The 16,713-nt window shown below is 64.9% G+C and overlaps 1 protein-coding gene across 1 annotated transcript in view; it reads left to right on the top strand.

Moving 5' to 3' along the window:
* The window catches only part of CAMK2B (calcium/calmodulin dependent protein kinase II beta), a 94,731-nt gene extending 78,477 nt beyond the window's left edge, over window positions 1-16,254 (top strand). Inside the window, exons 14-24 of the mRNA XM_082633116.1 lie at window positions 2,094-2,134; window positions 2,268-2,339; window positions 3,833-3,877; window positions 5,415-5,463; window positions 6,864-6,977; window positions 7,320-7,400; window positions 8,475-8,588; window positions 13,458-13,533; window positions 13,638-13,732; window positions 13,928-14,162; window positions 14,361-16,254. Coding sequence (XP_082489242.1) covers window positions 2,094-2,134; window positions 2,268-2,339; window positions 3,833-3,877; window positions 5,415-5,463; window positions 6,864-6,977; window positions 7,320-7,400; window positions 8,475-8,588; window positions 13,458-13,533; window positions 13,638-13,732; window positions 13,928-14,160 — 920 coding nt within the window. The 3' untranslated portion in view covers window positions 14,161-14,162; window positions 14,361-16,254. The remainder of the gene's footprint in view (window positions 1-2,093; window positions 2,135-2,267; window positions 2,340-3,832; window positions 3,878-5,414; window positions 5,464-6,863; window positions 6,978-7,319; window positions 7,401-8,474; window positions 8,589-13,457; window positions 13,534-13,637; window positions 13,733-13,927; window positions 14,163-14,360) is intronic.
* Window positions 16,255-16,713: the final 459 nt, after the last annotated feature.

Here is a 16,713-nt window from a genome sequence, read left to right as displayed (position 1 = left end):
ATCCTGAGTCTGGCCTCACCAGGTGAGGCCTCGCCCTTGGGAGGATGAACTGGGGGACGAGGAAAGGGATGACCTGTGGTCCCTTCACTCGCTGGGGTACTGTGATGCTTCTCACGGGGTGAAGCCCACCGGGCGACAGGGTTGGGCCAGGAGTCAGGCTTCTCGTTAAACTTTGGCCTGTGGATCCTGGGAGGGAAACTTGAGGGAATGGATGCGTCCGTTGGGGAGGAAGGCTGGGAACTGAAGCTGCGCCCAGTGTAGCAGGTCTCTGATGACCCCACGGGGCCCTCTGGCTTGGGGCAGCCACCTGTGTGCCAAAGCAAAGCCTGGAGGGCGGCGATGGCCACCTGGACAGGGAAAGGCAATCAGCCGGGGGTGGCCCAGCGGCCTGGGACTGGCCTGGTCACTGCACTGGGGACCTTGACCAGTGGTTCTCGAACTGAAGCAGCGTCAGGATCCCCCAGAGCAGATGAACAGTTAAACTGATGCCGAGCCCACCCCCGAGTTTCTGCCTCAGGAGGTCTGAGGCAGCCCAGGCGATGAGATGCTGATGTTGCTGGCGGGGGCGGGGGTGGGGTCCAGGGGGACCGCACTTTGAGAATCGCTGCATCTCTCTGGGTCTTTCTGATGTGCCGGCCCGAGTCAACGGCCTCCATGGATGTTCCCAGCAGGAAAGGTCCCCTTGCAGGCCTGCCGGGGGCCACCCTCCTCCCTCTGGGCAGGCGGCCTCCCCTTCAGGGCTGGCCAGCCAGAGCTTTTGGAGCCGGCGGTGGGGACTGTGCCACCTTCCTTCCAGGGTGAGGGACCCCACCCTCCGGCATCCGACCCCAGGGCTGCTTCTCTAACCCGCACCGGCTGTCCTGGGGCACCGCTTGGCGTGAGCGTGGGCAGGGCGGGCGAGGCAGGAGCCGCTGAGCCCCGGGCTGCAGACTTGCACTCCCTGCCTGAACGTCCACAAATCTTGTTTTCTCTCTCTCTTCCTTTCTTTCTCACTCCCTCTCCTCCCCTCCTCACCTTTCCTTTTCCATAAGGTAAGCTGACTTCCTTTTTTTTCTTTTTTTTTTTTTCGAGTTCTGTAATTAAAACTAACTGCTGCAGAGGGTGCAGATCCTGGGGGGCTAAGGGCCAGTGGGGTGTGGCAGGTCAGGGCCTCTGAAGCTGGCGTACAGAGAGGCAGAGGCAGAGCCGGGCTGCCCCCGACCTCCTCCCCGGGGGGGGCGGGGAAGGCTGGGGTGAGACGGGCCCGTCTGCTGGGCCTGGGCTTCTGAGGGGTGGTGGGAACCTGGGATGCAGGTGGCCCTTTGGACCCTCCCCCAGGTGTGTCATCCCGTTGATGTCACTCAGAGCTTAAGGTCCTTGGTGGGTGGGCACAGAGGCCTGAGTTGGCCCAGCCAGCGCTGCCAGAGCAAGGCCAAGCGGTGGCCCCAAGGCTCGGGGCTGCGGGGTGGTTTAAGAGGGAGAGTGAGGCTGCCCCCCGCCCCACCGGGGCTCTGAGCTGAGAGGCGTGGCCTGAGGCCTGGCCGTGGGAGCAGGGCTCCAAGTCCAGTCTGCCAGGGGAGGGGGACCAGGAGGCTGAGAGCAGGCGCCTGGGGTTGGGACGAGCCCCTCCCTTTGTGGGTGGCCAGCTGCAGCCCACCCACCCCTGCCTGAGAACATGGGGGTGCCTACCACTCCAACCTGCTGTCCTGCCCTGTGTTCCCATCTCGGGTGAGGGGCAGCGCCCTGCCTTCCTTTTCGGGGCGCCTGCATGCTGCCCTCCCGGAAACTGCTGGTCACAGGTGGGAGGAGAAACCTTGGTGTCCTCCAAGGTCATGGCGGATGGCCGGGGGAAGGCCCTGTCCCGGGGACGGGGGTCCTCGGGCAGCGCCGGCCAGGCCTTCCCCAGGGCGGCCCTGCTCGGCACAGGACACAGGCCCGCTCTGTCCCCAGCTGGGCGCAGAAGGTACCTCTGCCTTGGGACCTTGGGTCGCCTGCTCGCTCAGTCTTGGGGAGCCCAGGCTCCTCGCAGGCCACCGAGGCTGCCTCACGCCGAGGGGGTGGGCTGCTGTGGGACCCGGGCCCCTCACTCATCATGTCTGTTTCCTCCAATGCAGCAGCCAAGAGTTTACTCAACAAGAAAGCAGACGGAGGCAAGGTGAGGCGCTGGCTTGGCCCTGGGGAGTCTGGGTCCCCCCCCAGTCTCAAGCGTACAGCTTTGCCCAATCCCCGAAGGAAGGGGTGTGACCCCCTCATTCTCTCCCTAATGGCTTCTCTTCCTGTCTCTGCAGCCCCAGACGAATAGCACCAAAAACAGTGCAGCTGCCACCAGCCCCAAGGGGACGCTTCCTCCAGCTGCCCTGGTACTGAACCCCTCAGCCCCCGCGCCTCGGCCCCCCCGTACCCCGGCTGTGTGGTGGCCACCTGTCGGGAGGCCTGCGGTAAAGCTGGGGTCTGGCTGCCAGCCTGTCTCTGACAGACGACACTTGGCCCTTCCAGCCCCACCGCCGCTCGGGTGTGGGAGTGAGGGTGGACTCCAGTCCAGGCTGTGCCGGAGAGACCCTCTGGGTGCAGCGGACAGGTCCCTGCTGACTTGTGGGTCAGCAGTGAGAGCCCGTCAGGGAGCCGGTGAGGCTGAGAGCCAGGATCCAGGGCATCGACCTTGCTTGGCTTCTCTGCTCGCAACGGGCTGACCCAGAGATCGGCCCGGGCAGGCTCTTCAGGGAGAGTGGCCCGGGGGTCGGGGGTGAGGACAGGCTAGGCGGTGGGGACTCCCCCGCCAACCCCTCTCCTGGGTGCTGCAGGGGTGTGCTGTCTGGGAGGTGGGGGCCTTTGGTTTCTCCCCAGGAAGAATGGGTGGGCCTGACCTTAGCTTCAGAGCCCAGTGATCTGGAGGGAGACAGAGACCTCTTGGTGGTTTACCTGGTGACGGCCCAGCAGCAGCTGTCGGGTCTAGGGCAGCAGCAGCCATGGCGCTTCCCATCAGAGTCTGTGTCCTGCAGGCCCCGAGGCAGGTGGGGGGAGATACACTTCTATGGCTGTGCTGGCTTGTAGCTGCCTGGAGGGTTCAGGGGTTCCTGCTGGGGAGGGCTGGGCAGACATGAGGCCAGAGGGACCCGCCAGCGCCAGCCCTCACCTGGAGGGTCCTGTGCAGGGGACGGAGCTGGTGGTGCAGGGTTGTGGCCAGTGGGTACCGGCCCTCCTGCCCAGTATGCTGTGTGCCTATGGTGTCTCGTGTAGAGCAGGCCATCCCAAGAGGCTGGGGTTTGCTGGTCTGCAGGTTCTGAGTTTGCTGAAAGCACACTTGGTGTCCCCGCGGGCCCCAGGCCACACTTCTGGGAGTGAGCCCTGGACCGCCCGTGGGGAGGCTGGGTTTGCCGAATGGCCATCCAGCGAGTGGGAGGGCGGCCTTGGCCCAGGAAGGGAGGGTCCCATGTGCCGGCCTCGCAGCCAGCCCCGTCTCGGACCCCATCCATCCCATGTGCCACCCCACCCCCATGACATCTTCAAACCTGTGCTCCGCCCATGCCTGAGGCAGAGGGCCCAGTGACAAAGGAAGGGGGCGGAGCGCCCAATGCAGGGCACCCAGCGTGTGGCTTCTCTCCACCGTCCTCAGGCGCACGCTCTCCATTTCCCTCCCGTCGCAGGCGCCCGCGAGGTCCGGGCAGGTCTGCTGGTTCCATCCACATCGTCCCAGGTTTCTCTCCAGCTGCTCTCCTCCCCGCTGGCCCTCTGCCGCCGTGCTGCTGCGCTGCCACCCTCTCCTCTCCTCTCCTCTCCTCTCCTCTGGGGGGCCTCCGCTCTCCTCCTCTTCTCACCTCCCTCTTTCCTTCCTCTGTGCTTCCTTCTTCTGTAGGAGCCTCAAACCACCGTCATTCATAACCCAGTGGACGGGACCAAGGTACTGCGCGTTCCCCACCGCCCTCTTGGGAGCGTCTGCTCAGGCAGTAGGCAGACCCCCTGGCCCTGGGGAAGCTCTGGGATGTCGACCCCGGGGAAGCATTTGTGCCAAGACCCCTCCCAAGGCAGGACAGAGCCCCCCAGGTCCGCGGGCTGCTCCCTTTTGGGGAAAGGCCCCAGGTGCTGCCCTTTTTGGAGGCATGTTTGTACCAAGTCCACGGTGGACACAGGAGCCTGGGCTTCCTCATGTCCTGAGCAGGGTCCACTTCTCAGACCCTCTCCATCCTGCCTTGGCGATGGCCAGGCCCAGCCTAGCCAGGGGCAGCTGAATGCAGGGCCCATTTCAGAGACTCGGGGAGTCAGGAAGAGCCTGGGTGTCCTCCGGGATGCGCGGCCAGGGCCGCATGCTCCGGGGGAGGAGGGCCGGCGTGGGCGGCCCGGCGTGCCCCCGAGTGTGGGGCGGGGAGGAGGGGAGCAGCACAGACTCCCCCCTGACCTCACCCGTCGCTCCCCGCCTCTGCCCACTGCGCCCGGTGCTGCCCGCTGAGCTGACCCCTCCTCCTGCCCCTCCTCTCTGCTCTGGCATCAGCTCCCATCCCATCGGCATCTTCACCCCGCGGCCAGGGAAGGGGCTGGCTCTCTGGGGTGGGCGGCCACGCTGTGTTTCCAGAACCAGACATCCCCTTGGGCCTGGGATCCTCAAAGGGTCCCCACACACCCCAGCCATAAGCCAGGACCAGGGGGCCTTGGGCAACTGGCTCTGGGCCAGCCCCCAGGCTCAAGGTGCTAGGAAGAGCCTGGGTGTCCTCTGTGACTCGGGGCCAGGGATGGGTGTCCCTAGGATGCTGTGTCTGCAGTGAGGCTTCTGGGGCTGCGGTGTGAGCCCTGATCCTACAACCTGTAGACACCCCCATTCCTGGCCCAGGGCCCAAAGCAGTGTGTCCTGTGAGGGGGCTGGAGGGGGCGGGGGGTCCCTTGGGGACCCTGTTAAGATGTTCCTTCTGAGGAACAAGCAGGCCTTCTGGGGACTCGGTGACAGGTGGCCGGCACCTGGTTTTATATCTGAAGGGCAGTAAGCCAGGAGTGAGGTAGGAGGTGCTGGGGCCACCTCTCTGCCCTTAAGGCCACCTGAGAGGTAAGGCCAGGCCTGGCTGGACGGTCCAGGCCTGGGGAGGAGGTGTGGTTGCTGCTGCAGTCTGTCTGGGCCAGGCCAGGGTTCCCGAGCACCTACTGGAAGCTTCCGCCCTGTCTGCCAAAATGCACGGGCTGTGGATGATTTTGTGCTTCACCCGGAGTCTTGGAATTCCAAAAAGCTTGTTTTTCTCTCTTGTTAATGAGTCATCTGAGCACACGGAGTCTTTCCACTGGGTGTGTGCCTTGTGGGGAGAAGGGGAAGTTGGGGTCCTCAGCTGTTGGGGACATGGTGGCCCAGCCTGGGGACAGGTGACCCCTGGGGCTGGTGTGAAGCTCCAGCGCTGCCTGTGGGTTTCTGGGGTTCAGGCCACGTCCTGACCTGTTGTCTCCCCGTGTCTCCCCAGGAGTCATCTGACAGCACCCACACCACCATAGAGGACGAAGACACAAAAGGTACCCCAGCTCCCCGCCTGCGGGGGCAGCGGGGCGGGCCACCGGCGGGTGGGGAGCTGGGATGGAGAAAGGCCGAGGCCTGTGATGCGGGCGTGTCCCCCAGGGCTGACCCTGCTTAGGGCTGCAGTCCCACCTGAACCTGGGTACGGACTAGCGCCGGGCAGTCTCCGGCATAGCATCCAAGCAGAGCCTGACGGGCCCGGGCTCCCTGAGCAGCGAGGAAGCCGCTGCCCTGGGTGGGCCGGTTCTCTGCACGGGCCCCCAGATTGCTCTGGGGGCTATGCACCCAGTTCCCACGGTTGAATTTGCTGTTTCTTCTCTCAAAGGTCCTTAAACCTGTGACTGCCCGGCTGGCAGTTGATTCGTGGACGGGCAGCAAGGGGCGTTTCCTGGGCTCGTTGTGGGATTGGGGTGTGGGCTGCAGAGACGCGAGCTCCAACCCACTCTCAGGGCTCCCAGGCCGAGCTGAGCCATGCTCCGTCTGTGCCCCACAAGGGCCCCAGGGTGCCAGGCACCGTGTGCTCACCCAGGGCCCCCTCTTCCACCCTCGGCTTTCTCAGCTGCCCCCAGGGAGGGGATCTGGTCCCCACTCCACTCAGGCCAGGCTGCCTGTCCCCACGTGGAGGGCCTGCCTGACCCTCTCGGCCACATGCTTGTAGATGAGTGCTGGGTGCCCTCAGGGCTGCCCCTGGGCTGGACAGTGGCCACTCTGCCAGTTTAGGGGGGATGCAGTGACCCTGTCCTGAGTATCCTCCCTGCCCCATAGTGGAAGCGAGCGTAAGGCTTTGGCCTCTGGGCACAGGGAGGGTGGACGTTCATGTGTTTTCTCCAGACTGCAGGCCCCGAACCATCAGCCTGGAGCGTGGAGGTCATCCAGACCTCTCCCAGGCCCTGTCCTGCGGCTCTGTCCCTGCCTCAGCAGGCTGGGCGCCTGAGGCAGCCCGAGCCTGCAGGAGCATAGGGGAGAGGGCCAGCCCGGCCAGCCGCGTCCCAACCCCTTGTCTGGCTGGGAGAGGGTGGGCAGATGCCCGAGGGGCCTCGTGGGGCAGGGCAGGGCAGGCACAGGGGCCCCGGGGGCCTCTCACCTCAGCTGTGTCATCCATCAGATGCGGAGAAGCCTCAGTGGGCCCAGGACTGGCCTCTGCTGGCCTTGGCACACAACCTTCCCACCTGGAGGCCAGCCTTCAAAGGCCCCATGTCCAGCCCTGCACGTGGTCCTGTGTCTGCCTCACGTACCTGCTGTGATCACACAGCCCTGGGCACGCGGGGGTGATGGCGCTCCAGGAGCCCTGGACCCCACCGCGTGGTTCTCCAGCTTAGCCCCTCTGGTCCTCTCCTGCACTCCCCCTCCTCTCCTGTGTGTCCTCACCTGCGTGTTCACGTCTCATCTGTCCACTCAGCCCCCAGGGTCCCTGACATCTTGAGCTCCATGAGGAGGGGCTCGGGGACCCCAGAAGGCGAGGGCCCCCCGCCCTGCCCACCTCCGGCTTCCATAAGCCCCCTGCCCACCCCATGTAAGTAGCCGGGCCCCTGCTGCTGCGGGGGTCTCCCTGAAGGGCCTGCAGCTCCTCTGAGGGGGCGCTCGAGAGCCAAGGGCTGGCCGAGCTTGGGCACCAGCCTGCCCCCGACAGCCCCCCTCTGAGGCTCCCCAGGGCCTCTGCCCCTCAACCCCCCCTCCGTGCGGGCCTTCCCCACTGGCCTGGGGGGCCGCCCGGTCCACCATTCTGCTCGGGTGTCAGGGCCAGGGCTCCTTGATGCTGAGACAGGCCCCAGCGCGGGAGAGAGCAGAGGCCCTGCTTCCTCTCCCCCAGCCTCGCCCGCCAGCCTCCTCATATGTCTGCCTCCTGTCCACCCAGCCCCCAGAATCTGTGACATCCTGAGCTCCGTGAGGAGGGGCTCGGGGACCCCGGAAGCCGAGGGCCCCCTGCCCACCCCATGTAAGTAGTGCCCCAGGCCTGCTGCTTCTGCTGCCCAGCGGCTCCTGCGTCCTGCCGTGCACGGCCTCAGCTGCTCCCAGGCCGGGCTGCCAAGGCCTGGCTAACTGTCTGGCCTGGCTGGCTGTCGAGGGGCACACGCGCTAACTCCCCCCCACCCCGGTTCCCCGACCCTCACCTCCCACACAGCTCCCCGCACTGCGGTCCAGGGCCCCAGGCCTCTCCCCCAGAGGGTCTCCCAGGCCCAGGGCAGCCGGCAGGGCGCCTGTGAGGCCGCCCACCCACGTGCCCTGCCCCTCGGACCCTGGGCCGTGCCCTTACCAGTCACACTGACTCCATGTGTGCCCCGGGGAGCCCCGGGGAGCCCAGGCACAGGAGCTATTAGAGAAATCCTCCCAACCCCAGGCCTGTGGGTTTAAGGGGAGAAGAAAGGGCCTGGCCTCCCTGCAGACCTGGGTTCTCCACTGAGGGGCTGGGCGTTCCGCCCATCCTTCACTCACTCATCCCTTCCTCACCTGTCGGGCGCTGACCGAGGGCCTGTCCTGCACTGGGCTGTCTCCTCTGTCCCCTCCTGGGCCAGGCTGCCCTTCAATGGAGGGCACCCTCCGCCCGCAGCGGCTTTCCACGCGCCCCCACTGAACTGGTCAGACAGGTGCAGCTGCCTGAACGTTCCTGAAGCTTCCCCCTGTGCCCCACACCCCTCTCTGTCACACTCCACTGCCACGTCCCTTCTCTACCCCACTCTGTCCCCCTCTGTCCCCTATGTCCCCTCAAGACCCCCTCCATCCCCCCATGTCCCCCGTCCCCTCCGTCCCCCATGTCCCCTCTCTGTCCCCTTCCATTCCCCATGTCCCCTCTCTGTCCCCCTCCGTCCCCCATGTCCCCTCTCTGTCCCCCTCCATCCCCCATGTCCCCTCTCTGTCCCCCTGCGTCCCCCATGTACCTCCATGTCCCCTCGTGACCCCCCGTCCACCCACTCTCTCTGGCTTTGGCTCATCAGCTCATAGGTTTTGTCTTCTGTGTGTTTCCCGCCTGCCTCGTGTTTCTCGTGTTCACGTCTCGTCTGTTCCGCCCCAGCCCTCAGGATCTCTGACATCCTGAACACGGTGAGGAGGGGTTCGGGGACCCCAGAAGCCCAGGGCCCCCCACCCTGCCCTCCTCCGGCTCTCCCAGGCTCCCCACCCACCCTGTGTAAGTAGCACCTTGAGTGGCCCTGCTGGCTGCTCCTGGGGGCTCACAGGGGTGCGGAGACCCCTGGCTGCGGTGCGCCGCCCCCTGGCTCTGGGAAGGGGCCGGCTCGCGGGTAGGGGGACGTGGGGGGTAGGGGGACGTGGGGTGCAGGGAATTCCACACGGAGCTGCCGTTTGGCTAAAGACATGCACGTGTGGGAAGAGAACCAGGAAACAGGTTCCCGAGATCTAGAGCCACACGCTCTGCGGGTTTCTTCCGCAGCGAGGATGGGACGGTGCCGGCTGGTTGGTGCCTGGGTTTACGCCCCCGCTGGTGATGCTAGGGGTGGGGGCCCGGCCGGGCGGGCGCTGGGCTGGGCCACCTCCCCAGGCAGGGAGGAGCCGCCGCAGCCCGTCTGCCGCCCGCCCGCCAGTATCGCTTACAGGGATGGATGACACCCCAGGGCGGCAGCCATCCCCACCTCCGGGGAGACACCGGGCTCTCAGAGGAGAGGCTGCGGGGCCGGGGGCCGGGCATGGCGGGGGAGAGGCTGGGTGAGTGCCGGGCCGGGAGGGTGCTGACCCCCGCCCACCTGCTGCGGGCCGGCCCCAGGGGCCGGGCCGAGAGGAGGGAGAGGGGGAGGGAGGCCCTGGGAGCAGTCGGGGAGGCACGGAGGCCTGAATACTGTGGCCTGAATCCGGGCTTGGCTGAGGGGAGTGGAGGCGAGTGTCCGAGGTGAGGGACCAGGATCTTGCGGGTGGGCGCACAGCGGAGCCTGTGGCCCATTTGTGCGGCGTCTTATCCGAGGTTAGAGGCCTCCACGTCCCCACCTCTGGGATCCTTGCGGCCCCTCCTTTCACAGCTGAGAACGGTGAGGGGAGGAGATGCGGAGGGTTGTGCCCAAGGGGGCCACCTGCAGCGTGACCTTGGCCCAGGGCTGTGACCCACCCTAGGAACATGCGCAGGCCAGGTGGAGACCTCTGAGGACAGGGTGTGCCGCGGGTGCTGAGCACCCCAGGCTGACCCGGGGGGTCCACAGCACTGGCTTGCCGCTTTAGGGGTCTGTCCTGAGCTTGACTCCGGGAGGTGCGGCCACAGAAGGTTCTGTGACCAGCACTGAATGGAGGGGGTGGCCGGGCCTGCAGGGTGCAGGGGAGGGGCAGATGCAAAGCCCTGGGGGGCACCGAGGGCGGGGGGGCCCCCATCAGTTTCCCTCAGGGAGAGGGGTCCTCGTGCCTGGATGTGCACCCTCCTCTCACCCGGGCCCAGCATCCCAGCTCCATAGGCCTGTGTGAGGGTCCTCGGGTGAAGGAACGTGGGTGGGGCTGGCCTGGAGAAGGGACTTCTGAGGGGCCGTTGTGGGGTGAGATATGACGCTCAGTGGGCTGAGTGGGTGAGTGCCAGAGCCGGGGTGCCCCCTCTCCAGCTCTGGGACCAGGGTTCGGCCCCTCACGGCACCGAGGCCCGGCTGCAGAGGGTCATCCCTGGGCTGGGTTGTGGGCACCCTCCTTTCCCGGGAACGTCCCCGCCAGCTGTCTCGGTGTGTAAATGGGATCGGTGCCCACTGGCCGGGGCCGTGTTCTCCATGGTCAGGGATTACGCACAATCCAGGCTGATCCTGTGCGGCTGCCTCCCTGGGGTGGCTGGGGGCATCCTGGTGCCCCTGCAGCTGCCGAGGGACAGGGCTTGGGGTCAACCTGGGGTTACTGGGGTCCCCCCGGACCCTTTGCCGGTGGCCGGGCCTCCCTGGCCTGTTAGCTCACCCCAGGAGAGCCAGAGGGACTTGGGGGCTGCACTTCAAGCCAGACCTCAGCTCCGTCCCCGGAGTTGTCTGGTGGGGGAGGCTTGTTCTCAATAACAAGCTTCACCCCTGCCCCCAGGAGTCCCTTCGCGCAGCATGCCACTGGGGGAGGAAGGATTGCTCCGCAGCGTGGGGTTAGACGTGGGGGGCAGCCCCTCCGAGGGTCAGGAGCGTCCAGCCCATTCCTGGGCTGTGACTGGGCTCGTGTGGCCTCAGCTTTCCCATCTGCAGAATGGACGTGGTGGCTGTTTCCTTAACTTCAGATTTTGCAGTGTGTGCTGCGACCATAGGTTTCTATTTACTTAATTCTTTCTCTTTACACTGACTCCATTTTTAATTACGCTTTGTTTAAAAACGCTCAGTATTACTTCATTAAGTGGAAGATTCGGCTCACCACAGTGCAGTAGGGTGACTGTAAAATCAGAGTGCACGGGAAACAAAACAGAAAAAGAGTCACTCAATTCCAGCTGCAAGGCTGTTGGCTGAGGGCTCACATGGCGGGGGGGGGCGGCTCACGACGGACGTCTGTGAAGAAGGGGGGTTGACAAGTGTCGGGGTGTCGGGGTGTGTAGACGTCCCCTTGGAGAGATCAGCAGGATGGCCTGGAGCTGACAGAGTAAAACGCAGGTGGGAGGTGGGGGCTTCTGAGCAGGGGCTGGACCTGGTGCCACAGGCCGGAGGCGGTGGGGTCCCGGGTGACAGGCCGCCCTGGGCAGGGACGGAAGTGGCAGGGGCTGGGTGTTGCCCTCGGACAAGCCCAGGCCCGGCCCTCTGGGCGGGGTCTGGTGAGGGAGCTAGGCTGCACTGTGGGGGGGGAGATCAGAGCCTGAAGCTCGAGGCCACCTCTGCAGAGGTGACAGGTGAACTGGGGATGGGGGTGGATGAGGTCCCAGAGGAGAGAGGGTTGCCCAGAATTGGGAAACGCCCAGGCAGAAGGTGGAGAGGTGGGCAGGCTGCGGGGGAAGCCCTGAGAGGGGAGAGGAAGTGTGATGGGATGAGCGAGGGAGGGGGTGGTGTGTGGGTGGAGGTGTGAAATATCCAGAGGGTGAGGACAGAGGCCGGCCTGCTCGTGTCTGTGTTGGGACAGAGCTCTGCAGGTGGACGTGGGGCATCAGGGCAGCTGGGCCCACAGCTCGCCTCCTGGAGGCCAGCTTCCAGGGCTGACCAGACAAGGTGGGGCTCGGGTTCTGCAGAGACAGCCTTAAGCCCAAACCCTGCTATAGTCCAGACACGGAGTTCGGTGAGGATCAGAAACAGGATGCCAGCAGAAGCGCTGCCAGGTCCAGAGAGAGCGTCTCTTTTATATAGTGGAAGCCCACGTGTGCTTGCGGTTTGGTGTGCGCACACACATACTACAAACACACACACGCATGCCCATGTGCCCACACTCTCACCTGCGCACGTGTGCACGAAGGTGCACACACACACATGCTCATGCATGCACTCAACCATGACACCCTTGGGTGTCATGGAGCTCACACTGCAGCCACTGTCCAGAGCCAGTGCGGCACGACCCAGGCTCCCAGCTCAGACATGGGCACGCCTGGGCTCGCACACAGCAGGCAGCATCTTCTACCGTGGACTCTGTCCGCTTCCTAGCTGGGTGCCTGGGAAAGTGAGCGCCCAGACAGCCGAAGGTGCTGATGGGAGGGCCGTGGGCACATGCTTCAAAATGCTAACTGCGCCTTTTTGGAGCTGGCAACCCACGCTCTGGGAATGTAGCCCGCACATCAACTCACGCGTGTGCTGGTCCCGGCTGCTCTGGCAGCTGAAGACTGGAGACCTACAGATGCCCATCACTAGGCCTGGTTGAGTGGTGATGCCCATCCCACAGGAGTGGCCGTGCAGAGAGTCTGTGGTCCCGATGTGCTGCTGGGAGCAGGGGGGACACGAGTACCCATGCTGGGAGTGCACAGACATGCGCAGCTGGTGTGGCCGTGACCGGGGAGGGAACTGTGGGACAGAGCTCCTGGGATCGTGCTTTCGGTGGCCTTCTTGGGTCTGAGTTTTATCACCGGCCTGTTATCACTGCTTTAAGAAATCACCACGTGTGGATGTGTCTGTGCCTGTGTGCACACTCGTGTGTGTTTCCTGTGTGCCTTTGGGTGTTTCTATATCTGCACAGAAGTGGTTAAGCACCTCAGGACGGTACTTCTCTGGGGAGAGTGAGTGAAGAACAAGATTCAGGGGAACACAGGCATCTGCATCTTTATCTGGAAGGTTTTATTTCTTGAAAAGAAATCTAAAGCAAATCTGAAAATGGTTCAGATTTGAATCAGCAGGCTGTGGGCTATATTATTTTTTCTGCTTATTCCATGTGTTTAAAATGTTTTGCCTGAAAATAAATGGTAGTTAAAGAGCTAAAGGAGCCCCCAGGCGAGCACCCGGGGGACTGGGTCTGTCTAGGACCAGAGGTCAAGTGGGCAGGAATGCGGAGAAGGCTGCCGGCCCAGGGCCTCAGGTGGAGGGTGCAGGATGGAAAGGTGATGCCAGAGGACTGGCCTGGGGGCCCAGGACCACAAACAGGTGGAGGCTGGAAACCTCTTCCAGGGAGAGAAGGCAGTGAGGCCCGCACTCTGCCTTCCCCTGGGCCCGGCTCCTTGGCCTTTGCACTGAGGCCTGGCCCTGCAGTCTTCAGTCCCCTGCCTGCGTTGTGAGCCCGCCCTTAGTAGACAGCTGCCTCCCCAAGAAGGACTATGAGAGCAATGTCCGTGGGGGGGGGGGGCAGGAGCTGGGAAGGCTGGTCACAGTGTTGCAGCTGCCGAGGGCCCAGGGGATACAGCCGGAGGGACTGGGGCACGGCAGGCTTGGCTTCCCCTTCCTGCCTCCTCCAGACCTTTTGTACTCCGGATAGAGTATTTCCGACTTTCAGGGACGTTGTATTTAAGACAAATAAGACAGAGGCTTGTTGGACTTGGAAATGGGGACCCCGTTGGTGGCCCTGAAGGGAGCAGTCTGAGCCGGGCAGCCTCGGGGTCCCTCCTGGAGGGGGAGGGGAGGGGGCGGGGAGGTGGGGGTGCTCTGCGCGGGACGCCCCCCGGGGCTGCAGGGGCGTGGCCCACGGGTCACTGGGCGGCTGTCCCCCACAGCGCGGAAGCAGGAGATCATCAAGATCACGGAGCAGCTCATCGAGGCCGTCAACAACGGTGACTTTGAGGCCTATGCGTGAGTCAGGGCTCCTGGGCCCATCCTGGGGCCGCGGGGTGGGAGGGGGTGGGCGGAAGGGGCGGGTTCTGAGGGGCCCCTCCTCACCTGGGTCTGCCCCCCAGGAAAATCTGCGACCCAGGCCTGACCTCGTTTGAGCCCGAAGCCCTGGGCAACCTGGTTGAAGGGATGGACTTCCACAGATTCTACTTCGAGAACTGTGAGTGCCGGGCGGCGGCAGGAAGAGGGCGGCACCCCCCGGGGAGCCCGCGGGCCCCCAGCCAGGCGCCCAGGGAAGCCCTGCCCCGTCCCCGCCCCACCGGGAGGGGGAGGGGTGGCCGGGCTGGCACTCGTAGGGGGCTGGGCCAGCGTAGCGGTGCTGGGGGCGCGGTGCCAAGCCCCCGCCCGCCCACAGTGCTCGCCAAGAACAGCAAGCCGATCCACACGACGATCCTGAACCCGCACGTGCACGTCATCGGCGAGGACGCCGCGTGCATCGCCTACATCCGCCTCACGCAGTACATCGACGGGCAGGGCCGGCCCCGCACCAGCCAGTCCGAGGAGACCCGCGTGTGGCACCGCCGAGACGGCAAGTGGCAGAACGTGCACTTCCACTGCTCGGGGGCGCCCGTGGCCCCGCTGCAGTGAAGGTGAGCGCCCTTGCGGGAGGAGAGCGCCGCCCGGGCAGGGCTGCGGAGAGCGGTGGGGAGGCCAGCGTGGTGGTGTTAGGGGGGCGGGGGCGCTGGGTCAGGGCCTCCAGGCGCCCACCTTGCAGACACCAAACCCGTGTCAGATGGAGAGCGGCCGCCCGACGCTGACCTGCCCGCCCTCGGCCTGCCCCGTTTCAGAGCTGCTGCGGCTGGTTTCACGGGACAGACTCGGTGTTTGAAGCCCAGCTGCCCTCGGGCGCACGGCCTGCCTGTCGCATGTTTGTGTCTGCCTCGTTCCTCCCCTGGTGCCTGTGTCTGCAGAAAACCAAGACCAGATGTGATTTCTTTTTAAAAACAAGACGACAACCGCACACACAAAATTGATGTCGGATGAAACGGAAAAAAAAAAAAAACGAAACAAGGGAAAAAGCTGTAAAAAGCCCTGGCGTTTGTGGGGCTTCGAACTTTCCGGCCGCTCCCCGCCCAAGCTCCACGTGTCCGTCTGCTCCTGGCCTCCTCCGGGGACCGGCCGGGGCAGTGAACTTGTCTGCAGGGGCCTGCCACCCAAGGAACGGTGTTTGCTAGGTGGCGCCCACCCCCACGCGTCTGCCTCCTCCCTGCCGCGCATGGCTCCTTGTCAGGAGTGTCAGGTGTCGTCTGGGGAGGGGCTGGGGAGGCTGAGCATGGCTGTCCTCCGTCCTGCTTCCCTTCCCTCCTCTCCTCCCCGGGGAGGCGCAGGTGCGAGCTCCCGGTGTCCCTGGCATGGGTGAGCAGTGCAGAGGCTGGGCCAGCCCCTCTGGGAGGATGTGGAGCCCTCGGAGAAGGCCCGGCAGGCCCAGGGCTCCAGCTCTGGCCCCATCGGGGCCAGGGAGGTGCACTGGGTCGGGCAGGGGGTGCAGGGGGGTCACCCCTTACTTTCAGACCTCACGCCTGGCAAGAGACATGCCGAGAGGACGCTGCTGGCTGCGGCCCAGTGTGCAGGGGACCCCGGGGCTGGCCTCCCTTCTGTTCAGGCACCTCTTCCTCTTTGCCCCCTCCCCCCTCCCCCCGTGTGGGTGTGGGGCAGGAAGGAGAGAGGGGTCAGAGGCGGGTGGGTGCCTTCGGCTCCCAGGCCGAGGCAGAGTCCAGGCAGGTGTTTGCTGAAGGAAGCTGCGCTTTCGGAGTCTGGGCCCAGGGCAGCAGGGAGCGGAGGGCCGCACGGGGCTGCGTGTGACAGGGGCCCCCGGGGTTGGGAGAAGGCGGGCTGGGCTCCCCTGGGGTCCCCCTGCGTGCTGGCGGGCACTGTGGCGAGCCTCCGGGATGGGTCACGTGGCCAGGGGGTGGCAGGGAGGGCCAAGGGCCGTCGTCTGGGTGTGCGAGTGGGTCTGCGCTGGCCCGCTGGGCCGTGATCGCAGGGGTGCAGGACCCCCTGCCCCAGTACCTGCCCTCTGCAACTCATGTTGTTTTCAACACGGATTTTCTTTATCTTCCCCCGCAATCAAGCCAAGGGAGGGGCCCGGAGTGGGGAACAAGACACAGGATGCTGGTCTCCAAGGGGACCGTTCATCGACAGACACTCAGAGTGGACGCTCACCTGCCCGTCCGCGGCTGTGCTCAGGACAGCTGTCCCCACCCATGGACGCGGGGTAAACATCTGCCAGGCTCCCTGGGCCTCGGGCAGCGGCAGGGCCCGCCGTGGACAGCGTGTGGCCCGGCCAACCTCGCCTCCTGGGGCCTCCTCCCCTCCTCTCCCCCTTCTCTCCACGGAGCTGCCTGTCTGGGATAATTTGGGTATTTTTTTTCTGGGGGATAGTTCTTTTGCATGACCCCTCATGAGCAAGCCACACCCGCTCTTCTAGCTAGATGTCCGCGGTGTGGCAGCGTCAGCCAGCCCGCCCTGCAGAGGGTCGGCTGCCTGCGGTGCTGGCCGGCCTTTCCTCTTCTCTCTTTTTGCTGAGTTTCATTGTCTTTTCTTTCTGAGCCTTGTAAGTGTACAAAATTATTATTTTGTTCTGTCTCGGGAAACTGCAAATAAAAGGAAAACAGGACAAACTGCTTCAAGTGCATCCGCGTGCTCTATGCCAGGACCCTGCCGACCCCTCACCTCACAGCAGGTCCCTGCTCCACCATGTGGACCCTGGGCTGGCCAGGCTGCAGAAACCCTAGGCCAGACGTTCCCGAGCCCATCTCGGTGGACGGCACACGCAGGTGGGGCCCCTCCGCGCCGCTGCAGGTCAAGCTCTGCCAGCTATCCCCACCCCAACCTCTGGTTCCCGAGGCCCTGGACAGACCCCTGAGTCCCCACGCCCCTAATCTCTCCCGTCACCCTAGTGGCCTCTGAAGATGAGGCTGGGAGAGCGGGTCTATGTGGGAAGAGCCGCAGGACCAAGGCCTGCTGCCCTGTCCGATCTCTCCTTCCACCCATCTGTTCTTCGCGCGCGTTGATTGGAACACGCGGTGCCCAAGGCCAACCCTGGCTGCTCCCGTGGGCCCTCACGCTGAGTTGTGTAGACGGCATGTAGATGGCACACAGGCCAGCGTGGATGTCAGACACCGACGTCAGAAGCAGAAG

Source organism: Mesoplodon mirus, assembly GCF_964341445.2.
Source record: "Mesoplodon mirus genome assembly, chromosome: 9".
In the NCBI taxonomy this organism is placed as follows: Eukaryota; Metazoa; Chordata; class Mammalia; order Artiodactyla; family Ziphiidae; genus Mesoplodon; species Mesoplodon mirus.
Note: the sequence above shows the minus strand (reverse complement) of the source record. Positions and strands in the feature narration are given on the sequence as shown.